The sequence below is a fragment of the Acomys minous genome, assembly GCF_964271855.1.
Source record: "Acomys minous genome assembly, chromosome: 10".
Lineage (NCBI taxonomy): Eukaryota > Metazoa > Chordata > Mammalia > Rodentia > Muridae > Acomys > Acomys minous.
This window is the reverse complement of record NC_140491.1, coordinates 120,902,409-120,925,083: the sequence shown is the minus strand read 5'-3', so window position 1 is coordinate 120,925,083 and position 22,675 is coordinate 120,902,409. Positions and strand designations below refer to the sequence as shown.

General features: G+C 34.7%; 1 protein-coding gene across 1 annotated transcript; it reads left to right on the top strand.

Annotated features, from left to right (window-relative positions):
* Positions 1–11,341: 11,341 nt before the first annotated feature.
* Positions 11,342–12,814, top strand: LOC311607381 (olfactory receptor 5D13-like; the record flags this gene model as incomplete). Its single annotated transcript, XM_084799032.1, has 2 exons — positions 11,342–11,352; positions 11,884–12,814. The coding sequence occupies 2 exons, from the start codon at positions 11,342–11,344 to the stop codon at positions 12,812–12,814; spliced, it is 942 nt and encodes a 313-aa protein (XP_084655158.1).
* Between the last annotated feature and the right edge of the window lie 9,861 nt (positions 12,815–22,675).

Sequence of the window (22,675 nt, the reverse complement as noted above, 5' to 3'; positions counted from 1 at the left end):
TAAATGCAAATCTCAGGATCATGTGGAACTCCCCTCTCTGAATTGGTGGTCATGGAGGACCACCTCAATAGTACACCTATCAGTTTCCACCAGAAATCCATCTTAGGATGCTATTGCTAAAGATACCACAGCTGTAGATTATAGGACAATGAGAAAGTGAACAATCTTTTATTAGCACTTTCTACATTGTTGGTTAGAGTTCAGAATGCTGGAAAGGTCTATCTAAGCTGACAAGGAGAGTGGTCATCAGCGCTCCTACATACCTGTGAACCGTATGAAGTAGTACAATGATGTTAATCATAAGATATGCATGCTAGTATGGCACAAGCATGGTTTCTATGGGGTTAACCAAGCATGTTCCATTTGTATTAAATCCAGCTTCACAGAAGGGAACTCATGCTGAATACTGTACACCATGTCTGAAGCCTGTGGTTGGCCAGGTTATAAACCACAGATTTCAGCCCTGTTGTTTTGACTACAGAGACATTATGTTCTATTCTCTTCTGACCACCTGTCTTCATGCCCATAGATTAGTTCTCCTCTCTGTGATTAACAGTGAAGAGTCTGTGTAGTTGGCAACAGTCATTGCAGAACCTGAGTCTTTATTTAAATGGAGAGGATGTTTGTCATTGTGGAGTGTTTAATCACTTAACGATACACCTTCCTGAAGCTCAAGGCATACTGAGGAAGAAGATGGAAAGAACGCAAGAGTGAGAGACTTTGAAGGAATGCTGTGAAACCATGCCTTCTGGACATAACATTGAATTTTTACTTATGAACACACTGCATCTTTGGTTATTTGTGGGTAGACCAGCACAAGATCTGAACCTTAACTCTTTCATTATTTATGAGGGGAGGTAGGTTATGGACAGTTTTTGGAAACTAATGAAAGTATGTCATTTCCTTCAGCAGTGTAACTACTAACATGCCCATGATCCACTAAAATCTAGTTTAGGCATACCCATGCAAGCAGAGGTAATTAAGCTCAGCAAGTGAAAACTTAAAGTAGGAGTTGGTTTACTGAGAAGGTTTTCAGTAGCAGTGCTGGTTAGATTTTGTCAACTAGACACACGGAAGAGACCATTAGTCACCTTTGGAGAGGAAACCTCCCTAGAAGAATTGGTTTTATTAGACTGGCCAAGCAGCATCTCCTGGTTGATGTTGCAGGGCCCAGTTCACAGTGGGTTAGGCCAGGCTGTCAATTAAGTAAGCAGCATTTCTCTTTAGCCTCCACTTGAGTGTTTGCCTGCAGGTTACTGCTTGAGTTCAAGTCTTGATGTCCTTGAGTGATGGGCTATGAAGTAGAAGTGTTAGCTTGACCAATCCTTTCCCTAACCAAGTTGTTTGGTGGTGGTGTTTTAAACACTATAGAAAAGCAAATTAGAATAGAGATGGGCAGGTGATGAGAGTAGATTGAACGGTCAAAAATGCCCAAATATCAGTATGTAGATAGACATGAAAATTTCCAAAGGCAAAAATAAAATTGTTATTGTACTGTTTCAACAAAATACATTAATTAATATATGTTTGGGAATATAAGATAAGAATCTTAAAATTCAGATATTATATAGGAAAAGTTAAGGATGTGTCGTACTTTTTATTTCATTTTAAGTTTTATTTGTTTATTCACTTTATATCCTGATTGCAACCCCCTTACATGCCCCTCCCCTCACTCTCCCCTCTCTTCCTCAGAGAAAGGGGAGGTGCCTCCTGGCTACAAACCCATCCTGAAGCATAAGTCACTGCAGGACTAGGTGCATCCTCTCCCACTGAGTCTAGACAAAGTAGCCCAGTTAGGGGAACAGGATCCAGAAGTGAACTCCTGCTCCTATTGTTGGAAGACCCACATGAGGACCAAGCTGTGCATCTGCTACATATGTGCAGGGGACATAGGACAAGTCCCTGAATCATCTTTAGTTGGTGGTTCAGTCTCCCTGAGCCCCCATGACCTCCATGTTAGTTGACTTTGTATGTCATCTTGTGGAGTCCATGACCCCTCTGGCTCGCTCAATCTTTCCCCCAGTTCTTATATGGGACTCCCTGAGCTCTGTCCAATATTTGGCTGTGTGTTTTGTCTCTGATTCTATCAGCTGCTGGGCATTGTACTATGTAAATGTTAGCTATGTATTTCAGTATCAAGTTTTGAATGAACATACATGAATTTAGTGTTTTATTAGCATGCATTTTACATAGAATTGGGTTTATGTACTTTGATGCATGTATAATATGTTTTGATCACATTATCAACCTGTTATCTTCTCTTGTTCATTTTTAAATCCCACTCTTAGCTTTTCTTTTTGACATAATTTGGCATTCTTATCTTCTTGTAAAAAGCCTTTCAACATTTTATTTTAAAGTAAATAAAAACAATTATAAATAGAAATGTTCTATATGCCTTTAGAGTAACACTGTAGCCTCTTAGGTCATAAAATATCTTTCCCAAAATATGTTCTTATGTGTCCACATTATTATCTCTTTTCTCCTTATTTACTTGTAGTAGTAAACCATAAATTTCATGAACAGATTCATTTTCCCATTTTTCTATGATTGATGGAATTTGACATCTTTCTGATCAATACATTTTAATTACCTCCATTGAATTTTTTGGGCAAGGTAGTTGCCTAAGGGTCACATGCACTCAAGAGCTATAATCTCTCTTAAAGTTTTCTTTATAATTGAGACTTTCATAAGTGTAAACAATGGAAAAAGATCAAATTTACCTCTCATTGCACCCTAAACCTCACAAACTCTTTCCACCTTCTCATCTTTTCGTATCCACCACTAATGTCTTCAGTTATTATGTTCCCATACGTACATACTATGGGACAATCCCCTGAGCATAGAAACCTTAGCTAGTATAACAAGTCGTGCTGTATTGCATTAGATGCGTCATACAATCATTTATTTAATACTTCTCCAAAGTATAAACCTTGCTGAGATAACCTCTGTGTGTGAGACCTAAAGTGGAACACAGTAATTACCAGGAAAGGTACGTATTCTAAAAAGAAAAGATGAAGTTTCTTCTGATTAAATATTTGTAGTCCAAGTCAGTCCTGATGCAGATGCTCTAGGGTATGTGTCCCCAAGGTCAATGAGTTGGTTCATAATAAATATGCCACTTTAGTACTGATTAAAAACCAGTGTCTTCTTCAATACGTTTGTATGTTTCTTTCAAAATAGTTTGATGGCTACCTCCTGTACTTAATCTCACTTTACAAGAATTAGTTCATGCTTTTATTTGAAGAACTGAAAACATTTTCATTTTGAAAAATGTTCATGTTTATTAATAAGAAAAATGACATAACCTCGAATGGAATGAAGAAAATCTTGCTTTTGATGAATTGCTTCCACATTTTGAATCTTCAAGAAGGTATATGAAAATCCTTAGAAATCAAGGGATGATAGATATAAATGTTAGTTGAAAGACTGATGTTGACTCATTTGATTACATAATACATATTAAGATGCTGAGTTCTATATCCTTTCTTCCCAGCAAGACCCTTTTTTGTTTGGACCATTTATTTATTGCTATTACTGATATAAAGGCTTTAAAATTAAATGTTAACTATAAGTGTGACAACATGAAATTTGATTAACTCAGGTATAGGAGGGTCAACACACATGTGAATGTACACATAGCAAAGTAAAATATACAATGAATTTCAGATATTAAGAAACTAAATTTCAAAAAAAATCAAGTAGTGGAAAAACAACATTTTGTGAGAAACAACATTAAAATCATAATTAAAAGAAAATTTAAAAAATTAAGAGGAAAAATGAAGTGATTGTACAGCATTAGATAAAATAAATTTTGAAAAAAATAATTATGATTTCTGGGAGTATTTTTAAATTTCCATTTAGACAGTTTGGTTTGATAAATTTTATAATAAAATTTTCAAATTTCAAAAATTCTTGTATTGTATTTAAAGAACAGTTTGCATATAATTTGACAAAATACCAAGGATTAAAAAAAATAATAACTGCTAGGAATGTAAGGGATGGAGATAGAAGGGCATTTGCACACTTTCCTGTGTAGTTTTCTCTCATCCTAATTTATGCCACAACAGCTACAAACTGAGACACTGGCAAGATAACACCAATTCTCTCTGAGGGCAAATGAAAGCCCTGGGGAACTTCAAGTGACTTAGCCCAAAGTCCTGGATAAGAAAACAGTTGTCATCGGAGTTGAAAAGTGATTCTTAGTGATAAAATTAAGAACATCATATATATAATGTGTGTGTATAAATGTTTTTATTTCAACTTTTAGTGTTATAACCAGTGGCTTAGTTTATATATTCCATGTAGTAATACCAGCTGTAATTTAAGTATTGAATTTAATTAGTTACAAAGAATACTTTGATTATTTTAATAAAATTATTTTATTAACATTATATTTCAGGTACTGTACTCATGTAAATTGCCTATAGTTGTCTTGAGGCAAAGTGCTACAAAGTAACTTAGTCCAGCCCTGAGAATCCATTACTCATTATTTTCTTGCTTAAAAGTCCTGAGTACCTTGCTCATTGCTTAAGTAGGACAATTCTCATCTCCTACTATATATATTTTTAACTAAGTAGAGGGTGTGTGTGTGTGTATGTGTGTGTGTGTGTGTGTGTGTTGTGTGTGTATGTTGTGTGTGTATTGTAAAATTCTACGGTGAGGTGACAAAAGGGTTTTTTTTTGTATTTTGAGTTTTTTTGTTTGAGTTTTGTTGTTGTTCTCATTGTTGTTTTGTTTTTGGTTTCTGCTTTTACATGGCATGGCTCTCTTGTAGCCCTGGCTGTCCTGGAACTCACTCTGTAGAGAAGGCTGGTGTTAAACTCCAAAGAACCACCTCCCTCTACCTCCTCAAGTGTTGGAATTACAGGCATGCACCAGCATGCCTGGTTGCCAAAATATTATTTTATATTACCATAAAAAGTGAGAGTGTTGGAACAGGAAGATAAGAGTAAGGGGATTACAGTCAGAATGCAATGTGCATAAGTTACTAAACAAAAGAGTAGATGTCTTGTTGAAGAGAAGACAAAGTGATGAATCAGAAAATGATTTGAAAGAGAGAGTCAGGGATAGGATACCCCCAACTCACATGAGAACAGCAAAAGGAAACAGAGGTTAGGCAAAGGGAAGAGAAGCTACTTAAGAGCTGAGCATGGAGAAGTGGATCAGTTCAGTCAGTGCAGTGAGTGTAGTTCAGTTGAGTTCACACAATGCAGTGGAGTTCAACTGAGTTCAGTTCTGTGCAGTTTGGGGCAGTTTGGTGCAGTTCAGCTGAGTCCACAGAGTTCCATTCAGCTCATACAGTCCGTTCATTAAGTCCAGTTCTGTTCCTGGGATTCAAAAGCAGTTTTCCCAATAAGATCAATTCAATGAGAAGCTGAGAGAAGCCAGTTTGAATCAGTCAGCTTGGAAAGAGTGGAGACAGAACAGCTGAATTGAATCAGTCAACCTGTGTTCAGAAAGAACTAGAAAGAGTGAGTTTTAATCAGCAGGGAGCATCTCAGATGATAATTACATCAGGTGTGTAAAAGTTACTTTTACACTGGTTTTCCTTTGGAAATAAAACAGAACCATTTCTTATTTTCTTTTAAGAAAGCATTCATATGTCACCTCATTCACTTATTTAGAATTATAACCTGTAAATATTATCTATATTGATACCCATATAACTTAAATTAATTTTTCATTCAGTTATTTCTATAACCATATTTAAGTGCTGAGGCAAATTTTAATACTCTTGTTATATAAAGATTTTGCATAATGATATAATTTTATCAAGAAAATTTCTCTGAAACTTGATCTTGAACCCTATTAATTATAAAATTCTGACTGTGGATGGAGTTTTACATTGAACTCAATATGGACTACTATTATATTGAAAAGTTTTTATTTGCCTAAACATAAAAACAAAATTCTCATCATTCTCCTTGTTTTTCTATTTAAGATAGTATTTCATTATACTGGGCTTGCTTTGTAGACCAGGCTGTCCTTTTGTCTATCTCTGTCTTGCAGCTACTGGATTAAAATTATGCACCGTTATACTGAGATTATTTCCCTCTTACAGAGGTTGGAAAGTGTCACAGGTAAGTTATATTTTAAATTATAATTTATGTTTGTGTAAGTAGTTGCTAATGTTTTGGCAATATTGTAATGTAGCTTTATCTGTGTAATTGCTTTTTAAAATATTTATTTGGATAGTTTATAGTAACAACTTAGGGAGGTCTAGATAATTTCTATTCCAATATAGTATAACAGCCACAATGTTTATATAACACCCACATTTGCATAAGTTATTCATTGATGAAAATGAACATAATGAACAAAAATATTAACAGACCAGTAATTCATAAGCAGTGAGATTACTTAGGCTTCTTTTATATTGATCTTTGAGCAGGTTGACTTGAGCATTGTGGCTACTGGTCTTTGATGGATGGAGAAACACAGAAATTAGATGATTCTAAATTCATAGTCTAATACCTGTAGATTTCTATGAGTTATCCTTTTAGTACTCAAATTAAATCACACAGTTAGGATAGAATAAGAAATTCAGCATTCATTGGTCCATGATATCGCTCAGTATCAAAGGTCTCAATTATCCAATTAAATACACAAACTTACAGAGTAGATGTGAAAACAGGATTCATCCTTTTATTGCTTCCGCAAAACACATCTCAACATCAAAGATAGACATTACCTCATGGTACATTGTGTAAAAAGAGAATAACAATTAAATTGACCAAGAAGAGGCTACTTTGATATCTATCAAAACAGACTTCAAACTGAAACTAACTAAAATAAATGGAAAGGTCACTACATATTCATAGACAGAAAAAGTACTGGAGTGAACCAGATGTTATAAACCAAATGGTCTTAACAGAAATGTTCAGAATATTCCACCAAAACATAAGAGAATATAGCTGTGCACTTCATGCAACCTTCTCTAAAATTGACCGTAAACTCAAACATGAAGCAAATCTAAGCAAATACAAGAAAGGTGAAATAACTCTCTCAATCCTCTCAGACCACCATGGGTTAATGCATGATACCAAGAACTACAAAAATAGAAAAATTACAATTCATGGTAACTGAACCAGTGTTTATGGAATTAAAAGTGTTTCATAACAGAAATAAAGAAAGAAATAAGTCTAGAATTTAATGAAAATTAATAGATGAAGTACCCAAACACAGGAAACAATGAAAGCAGTGCTAAAAGGAAAATTCATTACACTAAAGGCCTACATAAAGAAATTGGTGACATCTCAGACTAACAACGTCTCAGACACCTGAAAGCTCTAGAAGAAAAAGAAGTAAGCACAGCCAAGGAATAGATGTCAAGAAATACTAAAAGACCCAAGCAAGGTGGTTTTAGTGCAGAATTCTATCAGACTTTCAAAGACGACTTTACGCCAATACTTGAGAGTTTATTCCCCAAAACACACACAGAAGAAACACTGCACAATTCATTCTATGTGGAAATAGCTACACTAATACCCAAGCCACCTAAAGCCTTATTAAAGAAAGAAATACAGACAAACTTCCCTTATGTGGATATGTACAAACATACACCATAAAATACTTGCAAACTCAATCCAATAACCCATCAAAAGTATCTTCCACTATGTTCAAGTAAGCTTCATTCTGGAGATGCATGGATGTGTCAACTTAAGAAAAGCAGGCAAAATCTAATAGCTCTTTATGATAAAAGCACTTGAGAGATGAAGGGTACAAGATATATATAAACATAACTCACAGAGTGCGTGTAGCCAACATAAAATTTAATGAAGAGAAACTCAAAGTCATTTTCTCTGGTTTGACTTACTATTGTACTTCAACTTTTTCCTATAGAATTATGACAACTGCAGGAGATCAAGTGGGTACAAATTGCAAAGGGAAAAGTCAAAGTATCATTATTTGCAGATTATATGATGGTATGCATAAGTAACTTTAATAACTTTACCAGGGAACTATTACAAGATATAAACACTTTCACAATGTGAACAGATACCAGATTAACTCATATTTGAAAGTGATGTTTGGTTGAGTGGCAGAAAAAGTGACTAATCAGAGAAAGCCTTGACAGATTAAGATAAACCCAAACTCTCAAGAGAATCGGGAGGAAAGGGAAGCTACTCAAGAGGCAATGCATATAGAGAAGGAGGGAGGGAAGGAGGATAGGAGAAAGAGAGAGAGAGAAAGAGAGAGAGAGAAAGAGAGAGACAGAGAGAGGGAGGGAGAGAGAGGGAGGGAGAGAGAGAGAGAGGGAGAGAGAGACAGAGAGAGAGAGAGGGAGAGGGAGAGGGAGAGGGACAGGGAGAGGGACAGGGAGAGAGAGAGAGAGAAAGAGAGAGAGAGAGAGAGAGAGAAAGAGAGAGAGAGAAAGAGAGTGAGTGAGAGAGAGAGAGAGAGAGAGAGAGAGAGAGAGAGAGAGAGAGAGACAGAGAGAGAGAGAGAGGGAGGGACAGAGAGTTTTTCCAGGATAGTAATAGAAAGTCAGTTGCAGAGAGAAAACTCAGGTGAAGACCTAACGAGCCAGAGAATGAGAGTGAGTCAAAAATTGTCAAAGATTTCTGGAGTTACTTGGAGGCCAAGCAGAGCAATTCAGAGGCCAAAAGAAAAGGTAAATTGAATATGTCAACTGTGAAAAGATTTACAGCCAGACAGCTGAGGTGAACCACTCCTGCCAAGCCTCAGAAGAGGATGTGAGGCTGTTTACCCTAGGTTAGATTGTGTGAAAGCTATAAGTTGCAGGACTAGGCCGAACCTAGGCACTAGCAATACAGGCAAATAAAAGTTTCTATTACATATATACACACATAAAAAATGTGGGTGGAAGGTTGGAGAGATGGTTCATTGCTTAAGAACACTAGTTGTTCCTGCTGAGGACCTAGTTTTAATACTCAGCTACAACCTGCTGCTTAGAAGTCACTTGTCACTCTGTTTCCAAGGAATCCATAGACCTATTCTGATCTCCTTGAGTACCAGCCATATATAGGGTGCACAGGAATATATACAGGCAAAACATTCATACATATAAATAAATAAATGAAAAAAATTTAACATGTATGGTATCATGTTATTATAGATTTTGATGAGTCCTCATATCTGCTTATTTGCAGGAGACCTCATAAGATAATTTCAGGAAAAGCCAAAAATCACATGCCATGCACAGCTAAGTATAATAATATAATATATATATATAATGTGTATTATATATAATTTATATTATAGCACATAAAACAATTTTCCTTAAACCTCTGTTATTACATATTTTCCCTGCATATTTCTTCATTTATATTCATTATAATCATCTGTGTACATTATATCCATATAAAAATATGTATTCATTGTGATTTCAGAATACAGTTGATAGTGTGAAGCCCCAGAGCTTTAGAGACGTAACATACAATCAGATGGGATGATGTTACTTATAATTGTTCAAAATTTTCCCTGAGGTAATTTTTTCTGTGAAAATCCCTAGTGTCCTGGTCCCCAATGCTTCAAGGACATATATTTATGTTAAATTAGCCAGCAGTATTTAACTTTTAAATGTAATGTTTTGTCTTGAAATTTGAATTCCTCTGAGAGACTAAACTGCATTTAAAACACTCACTAAATATTTTGATGATGAAAATTCTTCCAGGACTAATTCTATTTATTATCTAGTAAGCAAGAAGATTTTGTAGCTCACTAATCCTAACAGAATTCTTAAGTAAATGCATCACCCAGGGCCTTCTGTATTTAGGTGAGTGGAGTAAATTCTGTTATTTCATTTGGATGAGGGAATGAGGACGTTAGTATTCTTTACAAGGAGAAAACAGGCTTGTAGATCCCAACTACTTTAAATCCAGTTCTCTTCATGAAAGGTGAATCCTTACCACTATAGGATGATTCCCTCATGGCTTTCTAGGGGATATTTTCTGTGCACCAATCAAAAAAATATTAGCAAAACCCATATAATTCAAGATATCATTGCAGGTAACTGAGACCAACAGTGTTCTTTGAAAATTATATTTTCAAGTATTGAATGCTAGCATAGTCTGATATTCTCAGAAACTGGAAGGTTGAGGGTGGAAAATAAGGATTATAAATCCATTCTTAATTGAGTCCTAGGTTTAGTGCCAGGTGTGGTTATATAATTAATTGAAGGTCATGTTGATCTACATACAATCTGTATTCAGAAAGAATAAAAGATACAAAAATCAATAATTTGTGGGACTGGAGAGATAGTGTCTGTTTTGTTGACTATATATGAAGAGCATAAATAAATTGGGCAATACCTGTCTCAGCAAGTGAATCAATAATGCAAGAGGATATTGAGATGCAAGAGAAAACTAAACACTTTCAGTTAAATGTGTTCATTATAACAGATATACAAATAGTCAAGGAATTAAAAAGATTGTATAGAGCATGGTGCTTTTAAGAATCACAATAGTGTAGCTTTCATGATTTATTCCTAAAGCATTTGGAATCTGGAAAGTCAGGCTAACGTGCATATGCACATTACCCTCAAAATATCACATGAACTATTTTTACTGGTTAAAGTTGTTCTTTGACAGTACCATACATGTACGGTGCATTCTGATTATTCTTATCACTCATCCTTTCTGACCACAGTTTCATCTCTGTCATCTAACCTTTTTGCACAAGTTTCTGCTTGACGTTCCAAGATTTTTAAATTTTTTTGTATGTTTTTTTCCCTTCCTATATTATTTCACTCTTTTTTCTTCCTGAAAAAGATTTATTTATTTATTATGTATACAATGTTCTACCCAAATGTACACCTGCACTTCAGAAGAGGACACCAGATCTCATTATAGATGGTTGTGAGCTACCATGTGGTTGCTGGGAATTGAACTAAGGACCTTTGAAAAGCTGACAGTGCTCTTAACCTCTGAGCCATCTCTCCTTCCTCAGGAAATCATACTTTTACTGTTGAAGAAATGATAAATAACACTTAGATGTACTAAGCATCATTTTTAGAAGTTCTCTGTTTTGACAATTATCTCAGCCAACACTTTAAACATTATTCAAATACTAAAATGTTTTGGGACTTTTTATTTTATGGATGTTAATTATACTATAAGCGTGTTTTAATAAAAATTGAAAATTTTACATTTACTATCACTTTTAAACTATTTCTATACTGCAAATGGGAAATACATTTTTCTCTGATCACATTATCATGAATAACATAACATTCATAAATGAACATACTCTTGACAATCAAATTAGTTAAAAGTTGATAAAAATATTTTAGACATTGTAACAATGTACATTCATAAAATGTTTTGTAAGTATGCTCTTTATATGTGGAAAACCTTTATAGGGTAAATAAATAGAAACAATGAAGCCAAAGTAATAATATTTGTGACAACTTATCTGGTAGTGCAATCTGGACACCTACTTGTGATCATAATTCCAAGAGTAACCCTTACATATATTACTTTAAATTCTGATTAATGGGGATGGCATAAAGTACATAAGATGCAGAAAATGGCAATATTTATTTACTGCAGGATAACAGTTTTTATACTTTCAGAGTCAAGCATGCTTGTGGTTAAAAAGGCAGTTTTCAAGACTCTACCTGTCTGTGTTTTGAGTGTCCGCTTTCATTAGAAATATGCCTTGGTAAATTCTGACTTCTTTATTCCTGCCTTAATCCCCTTTTCAAACTTTTTGGAATATGTTTATATACATACATAATATACATATTATATATATATATATATATATATATATATATATATAATCTTGAAAAAAGAATGTTTTTCAGTCTTTTGTTTATAATACCCATTGAACTATAAGGTATTTATTTCTTACAATACTCTACTATAGATATAAGTTGTGATTTTGACATATCAGATCTCACTTTTTTTTTCTTCATAGCATTAAAGAAAACCAGACTTCTGCAGTGACCTTCGTCCTCGTGGGCTTCTCAGAATACCCACACCTCCAGATGCCCCTCTTCTTCCTGTTCCTCACCACATACACAGTCACTGTGCTTGGGAACCTGGGCATGATTGTCATCATCAGGCTCAACCCCAAGCTCCACACCCCCATGTACTTTTTTCTTAGTCACCTCTCCTTTGTGGATTTCTGTTACTCCACTGTTGTGACGCCAAAACTCTTAGAAAACTTGATTGTGGAAGACAGAAGGATCTCTTTCCCAGGCTGTATGATGCAGTTCTTTTTCATATGCGTATTTGTTGTGACAGAAACCTTCATTCTGGCAGTGATGGCCTATGACAGGTTTGTGGCAGTATGCAACCCTCTTCTCTACACAGTAGCAATGTCTCAGAAGCTCTGTTGGTCTCTTGTAGCTGCATCATACTCATGGGGTATAATCTGTTCCTTTGTATTCATCCACTTTATGTTGACATTGTTCTTCTGTGGGACCAAGTTCATAAACAACTTTGTGTGTGAGCATGATGCCATTGTTGCTGTATCCTGCTCTGACCCCTACATTAGTCAGAAAGTCATCTTCATTGTTGCTACTTTCAATGAACTAAGCAGTCTGATGATCATTCTCACCTCTTACGTTTTCATTGTCGTCACTGTCATGAAAATGCCTGCCACTGGGGGACGCTACAAAGTCTTCTCCACCTGTGCCTCCCATCTCACTACCATCACCATATTCCAGGGCATTATTATCTGTCTCTACTGTGTTCCCACCACCAAAAGTTCTTGGCTTCTTGTCAAGGTGGCCTCGGTCTTCTATGCAGTCTTCATACCCATGCTGAACCCCATGATATACAGCCTCAGGAACAAGGATGTGAAAGATGCAGTTAGGAAGCTACTAAGCTCTCATCTCTCATAGTAAAATGCTGTTCCTGAGCAGTTATGTATATATTTCAGAGTAGTACATTTCTTTCTGAAAGATAAACAGACCCATTTCTTATTTTCTTTTTTAAAATATATTTTATTAATTTATTCATATTACATCTCAATTGATATCCCATCCCGGTATCCTCCCATTCCTCCCTCCCTCCCATTTACCCCTTACTCCCTTTGCCTATGACTTATTTTTTTATAAAACCTTTCAGTGACAGCTCACTCCAATATGTACTTTCATGCTAGTAAATTGTAAATATTATTATAGACTCATACTACTATTATTTGAATTAAATATTTCATGCAGTAGTTTCATAAAAATGCTTTAGTGCTGAGGAATATTTTAGTATAATTTATATTTCAAAATTTATGTGGGACATTAGATGATTTGTGTAAGTTGTGTAAGGAAATTCATTTGATGGTTTATCCTGAGAGCTATTAAAGAGGAATTGCTGACTATTGACAAGTTTTTATATTTAACAGTTCATGTATTACTTCTGCATTGGATATATTTTAGTTGGAACATACATAAGAGAAATTTCCAGCATTGTTTCACTTTTTCCAGTTGGGATAGCATATCATTATACCCAGATAGCTTTGCAGCTATTGGGATTAAAAGGGTTCACCACTATATCCCGCTTCTTTCCCTCTTATAGAGGGTGGAATCTAGCATGGGCAAATTATATTTTACAGTACAGTTCATGTTTGTCTGATTATTTGCTAACAGTCATGTTTTTTTCACAAATATACTTATAATGTATATGCCAATATTTCAATGGAGCTTTGCCTCTATACTTTCTTATTGAAATTTTTATTTGGATAGTTCATAATAAGTATTTTGGGAAATATAGAGTACTTCTACCCCAGTACAACATAACACTCAGCATGCTGATATAACACACACACACACACACACACACACACACACACACACACACACATCTCTTAGGCACTGGGAAAATGAACAGTCATTAAGGATATAGAATGTTAATAGAGAAGTAATCCATAAGTACTAAGATTACTGAGCAATTTCCAATGCTGTCCTTTGGGCTGTTTGCACTTTATGATGATGCACTTTTAATAAATTTTTTTTCCAGTTTTCTGTCTTCATTGAATCCTTTGCCTAGACGCCTTTGTTGGTTGCAGAATCGCATTAATTAGATTGATTCTAAAAGCATACTCCAATATCCTGTTAGATTTTTATAGGTTGTCATTTTGGCACTCAGAGTAAATCATGCACATATTACCCACAACTTGAAGATTTCTGAATCATCAACTGTGAATAGAATAAGTAAATCATTAACCTTGGTATCTTTCTTTTTGCATATGGACTTTACTTGTTTATATTAAACTATATTCAGTCAGAACAGTTAGAGAGCAATCAAGAAAGCCATAAGTAAAATTACTTTCAAATCATTGTTTAGAAGAAAATACTACCGATTTGAGTTAATAAATTATTTTTTATAGTTTATGCTTTACTGATAATGCCATAACTTTGTAATATATAACATAGAATTGAGAATGTTCAAATATTTTACCAAAAATTTTAAGTGACTGACATATATTTGAATGCTTTCAACTTGTGGATGGTTCTTATTGAATGTTAAACATTTCCATTGGATTTTCTGCCTTTTGCTATTGATATTACATTTACCAACTGATTCTACTGAATTTCAAATATTTTATATTTGTTAATATATTAAATATCATACATATACCCCATATTAAGGTCTATTTTTACAAAAAAAATATTAAATGGATGTGAGACCATTCCACAAGTATTAATTTAAATAGCTAGGTCCCTCACTGTCCATTGTATGTTGGTAAAGGATGGCCCCAGACTTAAAGTCCTAACATTAGTCTACGACTAACATATCTGTGCCAGAGTATTAATATTTACAATATAAAATGAAGTGAAAAATCTTCTCAGTGGAGAGTTATCAAAAGGCCATAGGAGATACTGACAAGTAATTTTTCAACATATTCAACACTCTTAGACATCAAAAAAGGTGAAAAACTCTTAGATTCCCTCTCACTCCAGCACAAATCATTAATTCAAAAACCAAATGACAATCAATGCTTATGTGAATACTGGGGAAAAGGAACATTTATTCAGTACTGAAGGACATATATGCAGTTTTGCAGATTTCAGTGTGGGATTTTGAGGTAATGTTAGAAATATAACTTTTTTGTGCCAGATATGCCACTTGTGAGTGTAGTCTGAATACCCTATATCCCCCTACAGAAAGATTAACTCGTCCATTCTCATTACTTTTCTAGCTCAATGAGGCAGAGTATGGAGCATCTCTAGATGTCAAACAGTCCATTTAAAGATAAGGAAACTGTGTTAAATATATACAATAGAATTTCACTCATCTGCAAATAAAACTAACATTGTGAGACTAATACAAAAAAGTTGGTGAAAATGAGAAAAGCATATTAAAAGAAATCACTCAAGCCAGATAAATAACTGCTGTGTGTTCTCTAGTGTAGGCAGATTTCTTCTTTCTTCCAATGTGCAGATTAGTTTTAAAAATCGGAGTGCCTGTCAAGGCTAAGACATGAAAAATAAGTAACTAGAAAAGGAGAGATGAAAGGGGCCTAATGGCAGTGGGGAGAGCATAAGATATATGGCATGAAAGTAGCAAGAAGGAATATCAGACTAGGAAGATGGAATGGTTTGGGGAAGCAAAGTGTGGATCTAGGGTTTACCAACTAAGAATGTAGGAAATTTTCTATGGAAATATTCTATTTAATATGTTTTTAGGACATTAATAAAAATCTTTGGTTTATTGAAAAAAGATGTATAAAATCATATCCACATGCCTAAATAACAAGACTGTCAGAAGACAATCGTTATTAAATGCAAATCTCAGGATCATGTGGAACTCCTCTCTCTGAATTGGTGGTCATGGAGGACCACCTCAATAGTACACCTATCAGTTTCCACCAGAAATCCATCTTAGGATGCTATTGCTAAAGATACCACAGCTGTAGATTATAGGACAATGAGAAAGTGAACAATCTTTTATTAGCACTTTCTACATTGCTGGTTAGAGTTCAGAATGCTGGAAAGCTCTATCTAAGCTGACTAGGAGAGTGGTCATCAGCGCTCCTACATACCTGTGAACCGTATGAAGTAGTACAATGATGTTAATCATAAGATATGCATGCTAGTATGGCACAAACACGGTTTATATGAGGTTAACCAAGCATGTTCCCTTTGTATTTAAATCCTGCTTCATAGAAGGGAACTCATGCTGAATACTGTACACCATGTCTGAAGCCTGTGGTTGGCCAGGTTATAAACCACAGATTTCAGCCCTGTTGTTTTGACTACAGAGACATTATGTTCTATGCTCTTCTGACCACCTGTCTTCATGCCCATAGATTAGTTCTTCTCTCTGTGATTAACAGTGAAGGGTCTGTGTAGTTGGCAACAGTCATTGCAGAACCTGAGTCTTTATTTAAATGGAGAGGATGTTTGTCACTGTGGAGTGTTTAATCACTAAACATAACACCTTCTCTCCTGAAGCTCAAGGCACATTGAGGAAGAAGAGATGGAAAGAAGGCAGAGTGAGAGACTTAGAGAGAATGCTGTGAAACTATTCCTTTGGGATATAACATTGAATTTGTACTTATGAACACACTGCATCTCTGGTTATTTATGGGAGACCAGCACAAGATCTGAACCTTAACTCTTTCATTATTTATGATGGGAGGTAGATTATGGACAGTTTTTTGAAACTAATGAAAGTATGTCATTTTCTTCAGCAGTGTAACCACTAACATGCTCATGATCCACTAAAATCTTGTTTAGGCATATCCATGAAAGCAGAGGTAATTAAGCTCAGCAAGTGAAAAGTTAAGTAGGAGCTGGTTTACTGAGAAGGTTTTCAGTAGCACTGGTGGTTAGATTTTGTCAACTAGACACACGGATGAGACCATTAGTCACCTTTGGAGAGGAAACCTCCCTAGAAGAATTGGTTTCATTAGACTGGCCAAGCAGCATCTCCGGGTTATTGTTGAGGGTCTAGTTCACATGGGTTAGGCCAGGCTGTCAAGTAAGTAAGCAGGTTTTCTCTTTAGCCTCCACTTGAGTGTTTGCCTGCAGGTTACTGCTTGAGTTCAAGTCTTGATGTCCTTGAGTGATGGGCTATGAAGTAGAAGTGTTAGCTTGACCCTTTTCCTAATCAAGTTGTTTTTTGGTGGTGTTTTAAAAACTGTAGAAAAGCAAATTAGAATAGAGATGGGCAGGTGATGAGAGTAGATTGAACAGTCGAAAATGCCCAAATATCAGTATGTAGATAGACATGAAAATTTCCAAAGACAAAAATAAAATTGTTATTGTACTGTTTCAACAAAATATATTAATTAATGTATGTTTGGGAATATAAGATAAGATTCTTAAAATTCAGGTATAATATAGGAATAATTAAGGATGTGTCGTACTTTTTATTTCATTTTAAATTTTATTTATTCATTCATTTTATATCCTGATTGGAAGCCCCCTCACATGCCCTCCCCTCACTCTCTCCTCTCTTCCTCAGAGAAAGGGGAGGTGCCTCATGGCTACAAACCAACCCTGAAGCATAAGTCACTGCAGGACTAGGTGCATCCTCTCCCACTGAGTCTAGACAAAGCAGCTCAGTTAGGGTAACAGGATCCAAAGGCAAGTCTCAGAGTTAAAAATCAACACCTGCTCCTATTGTTGGGGGACCCACATGAGGACCAAGCTGTGCATCAGCTACATATGTGCAGGGGACCTAGGACAGGTCCATGCATCCTCTCTTGTTGGTGGGTCAGTCTCCCAGAGCCCCAATGACCTCCAGGTTAGTTGACTTTGTACGTCATCTTGTGGAGTCCATGACCCTCTGGCTCGGTCAGTCTTTCCCCCAGTTCTTATATGGGACCCTTTGAGCTCTGTCCAGTATTTGGCTGTGTGTTTTGTATCTGTTTCTATCAGCTGCTGGGCATTGTACTATGTAAATGTTAGCTATATATTTTAATCTCAAGTTTTGAAATAAAGCTACTTGTATTTAATGTTTTATTAGCATGCATTTTATGTACCTTCACTCATGTATATAATATGTTTTGATCACATTATCAACCTTTTATCTTCTCTTGTTCATTTTTAAATCCCACTTCTTACCATTTCTTTTTAACACAATTTGGCATTCTTATCTTCTTGCAAAAATCCTTTCAACATTTACTTTAAAATAAATAAAAGCAATTATAATTAGAATTGTATATGCTTCTAGAGTAACACTGTAGCCTTTTGGGTCATAAAATATCTTTTTAAAAATATGTTCTAATGTGTCCACCTTAATATTTCTTTTCTCCTTATATACTTGTAGTAGTAAACCATAAATTTCATGCACAGATTTATCTTCCCGTTTTTCTATGATTAACAGCATTTGACACATTCTGAAAAATATATTTTAATTGTCTTTGTTGAGTTTATCGGGCAAAGGTCACATGCACTCAAGTGCTATAATCTCTCAACATTTTCTTTATAATTAAGAATTTCATAAGTGTCAACAATGAAAAAAGATCAAAATTACATCTCATTGCCCCCTAAAATGTACATACCCATTCCCACCCTCACACATTTTATCATAAAACATTAATATCTTCAGTTAGTATGTTCCCATACGTACATACTATGGGACAATCCCCTGAGCATAGAAACCTTAGCTAGTATAACAAGTCGTGCTGTATTGCATTAGATGCGTCATACAATCATTTATTTAATACTTCTCCAAAGTATAAACCTTGCTGAGATAACCTCTGTGTGTGAGACCTAAAGTGGAACACAGTAATTACCAGGAAAGGTACGTATTCTAAAAAGAAAAGATGAAGTTTCTTCTGATTAAATATTTGTAGTCCAAGTCAGTCCTGATGCAGATGCTCTAGGGTATGTGTCCCCAAGGTCAATGAGTTGGTTCATAATAAATATGCCACTTTAGTACTCATTAAAAGCCAGTGTCTTCTTCAATACGTTTGTATGTTTCTTTCAAATTAGTTTGATGGCTACCTCCTTTACTTAATCTCACATTACAAGAATTAGTTCATGCTTTTATTTGAAGAACTGAAAACATTTTCATTTTGAAAAATGTTAATGTTTATTAATAAGAAGAATGACATAAATTCGAATGGAATGAAGAAAATCTTGCTTTTGATGAATTGCTTCCACATTTTGAATCTTCAAGAAGGTATATGAAAATCCTTAGAAATCAAGGGAATAGATATAAATGTGAGTGAAAGACTGATGTTGACACATTTGATTACATAATACATATTAAGATGCTGAGTTCTATATCCTTTTTTCCCAGCAAGACCCTTTTTTGTTTGGACCATTTATTTATTGCTATTACTGATATAAAGGCTTTAAAATTAAATGTTAACTATAAGTGTGACAACATGAAATTTGATTAATTCAGGTATAGGAGGGTCAACATACATGTGAATGTACACATAGCAAAGTAAAATATACAGTGCATTTCAGATATTAAGAAACTACAATTTCAAGGAAAATAAAGTAGTGGAAAAAACAACATTTTGTGAGAAATCAGATTAAAATCATAATTAAAAGAAAATTTAAAAAATTAAGAGGAATAATGAAGTCATTGTACAGCATTAGAAAAAATAAGTCTTGAAAAAAATAATTATGACTTCTGGGAGTTTTTAAAAAAATCCATTTGGAACACTTTATTTGATAAATTTTACAATAAAAATTTCAAATATCATAAATTCTTGTATTGTATTTAAATAACAGTTTGAGTATAATTTGACAAAGTACCAAAGGCTTTTTAAAAAATAACTGCTAGGAATATAAGGGATGGAGATGGAAGGACATTTGTACACTTTCCTGTGTATTTGTCAATCATCCTGATTTATGCCACAATAGCCACAAACTGAGACACTGGCAAGATCAGCCAAATTCTCTCTGATAGCAAGTGAAAGCCCTGGGGAACTTCAAGTGAATTAGCCCAAAGTTCTGGATAAGAAAACAGTTGTCATCGGAGTTCAAAAGGGAATCTTAGTGATAAAATTAAGAACAGTTAGTGTACATATATATATATATATATATATATATATATATATATATAGTATGTGTGTATAAATGTTTTTATTTCTACTTTTAGTGTTATAAACAGTGCCTTAGTTGATATATTCCATGTAGTAATACCAGCTGTAATTAAAGTATTGAATTTAATTAGTTACAAAGAATACTTTGATTATTTTAATAAAATTATTTTATTAACATTATATTTCAGGTTCTGTACTCATGTAGATTTGCCTATAGTTGTCTTGAGTCAAAGTGCTACAAAGTAACTTAGTCTAGCCCTGAGAATCCATTACTCATTATTTTCTTGCTTAAAAGTCCTGAGTACCTTGCTCATTGCATAAGTAGGACAATTCTCATCTCCTACTATATATATTTTTAACTAAGTAGAGGATGTGTGTGTGTGTGTGTGTGTGTGTGTGTGTGTGTGTGTGTGTGTGTGTGTGTTGTGTGTATGTTGTGTGTGTATCTTAAAATTCTACAGTGAGGTGACAAAAGGTTTTTGTTCTGTTTCTGAGTTTTTTTGTTTGAGTTTTGTTGTTGTTCCCATTGTTGTTTTCCTTTGGTTTCTGCTTTTACAAGACATGGTTTTCTTGTAGCCCTGGCTGTCCTGGAACTCACTCTGTAGAGAAGGCTAGTGTTAAACTCACAAGAACCACCTCCCTCTGTCTCCTCAAGTGTTGGAATTACAGGTATAAACCAGCATGCCTGGTTGCCAAAATATTATTTTCCATTGACATAAAAAGTGAGAGAGAGAATTGGGACAGGATGATAAGAGTAAGAGGATTACAGTCAGAATGCAATGTGCATAAGTTATTAAAAAAAGAGGGGAAGACAAAGTGATGAATCAGAAAATGATTTGAAAGAGAGAGTCAGGGATAGGATACCCCCAACTCACATGAGAACAGCAAAGGGAAGAGAAGCTACTTAAGAGCTAAGCATGGAGAAAGTGGATCAGTTCAGTCAGTGCAGTGAGTGTAGTTCAGTTGAGTTCACACAATGCAGTGGAGTTCAACTGAGTTCAGTTCTGTGCAGTTTGGGGCAGTTTGGTGCAGTTCAGCTGAGTCCACAGAGTTCCATTCAGCTCATACAGTCCGTTCATTAAGTCCAGTTCTGTTCCTGGGATTCAAAAGCAGTTTTCCCAATAAGATCAATTCAATGAGAAGCTGAGAGAAGCCAGTTTGAATCAGTCAGCTTGGAAAGAGTGGAGACAGAACAGCTGAATTGAATCAGTCAACCTGTGTTCAGAAAGAACTAGAAAGAGTGAGTTTTATTCAGCAGGGAGCATCTCAGATGATAATTACATCAGGTGTGTAAAAGTTACTTTTACACTGGTTTTCCTTTGGAAAAACAAACAGAACCATTTCTTAATTTTTTTTAGAAAGCATTCCTATGTCACCTCATTCACGTATTTAGAATTATAACCTGTAAACTGTAAACATTATCTATATTGATACCCATATAACTTAAATTAATTTTTCATTCAGTTATTTCTATAACCATATTTAAGTGCTGAGGCATATTTTAATACTCTTGTTATATAAAGATTTTGCATAATGATATAATTTTATCAAGAAAATTTCTCTGAAACTTGATCTTGAACCCTATTAATTATAAAATTCTGACTGTGGATGGAGTTTTACATTGAACTCAATATGGACTACTATTATATTGAAAAGTTTTTATTTGCCTAAACATAAAAACAAAATTCTCATCATTCTCCTTGTTTTTCTATTTAAGATAGTATTTCATTATACTGGGCTTGCTTTGTAGACCAGGCTGTCCTTTTGTCTATCTCTGTCTTGCAGCTACTGGATTAAAATTATGCACCGTTATACCGAGATTATTTCCCTCTTACAGAGGTTGGAAAGTGTCACAGGTAAGTTATATTTTAAATTATAATTTATGTTTGTGTAAGTTGTTGCTAATGTTTTGGCAATATTGCAATGTAGCTTTAACTCTGTAATTGCTTTTTAAAATATTTATTTGGATAGTTTATAGTAACTACTTAGGAAGGTCTAGATAATTTCTATTCCAATATAGAATAACAGCCAGAATGTTTATATAACACCCACATTTGCATAACTTATTCATTGACGAAAATGAACATAATGAACAATAATATTAACAGACCAGTAATTCATAAGCAGTGAGATTACTTAGGCTTCTTTTATATTGATCTTTGAGCAGGTTGGACTTTATAATGGGTCCAGTTTGATTATATTCTTCAATCTTGGCTCATGCTTGAGCATTGTGGCTACTGGTCTTTGATGGATGGAGAAACACAGAAATTAGATGATTCTAAATTCATAGTCTAATACCTGTAGATTTCTATGAGTTATCCTTTTAGTACTCAAATTAAATCACACAGTTAGGATAGAATAAGAAATTCAGCATTCATTGGTCCATGATATCGCTCAGTATCAAAGGTCTCAATTATCCAATTAAATACACAAACTTACAGAGTAGATGTGAAAACAGGATTCATCCTTTTATTGCTTCCGCAAAACACATCTCAACATCAAAGATAGACATTACCTCATGGTACATTGTGTAAAAAGAGAATAACAATTAAATTGACCAAGAAGAGGCTACTTTGATATCTATCAAAACAGACTTCAAACTGAAACTAACTAAAATAAATGGAAAGGTCACTACATATTCATAGACAGAAAAAGTACTGGAGTGAACCAGATGTTATAAACCAAATGGTCTTAACAGAAATGTTCAGAATATTCCACCAAAACATAAGAGAATATAGCTGTGCACTTCATGCAA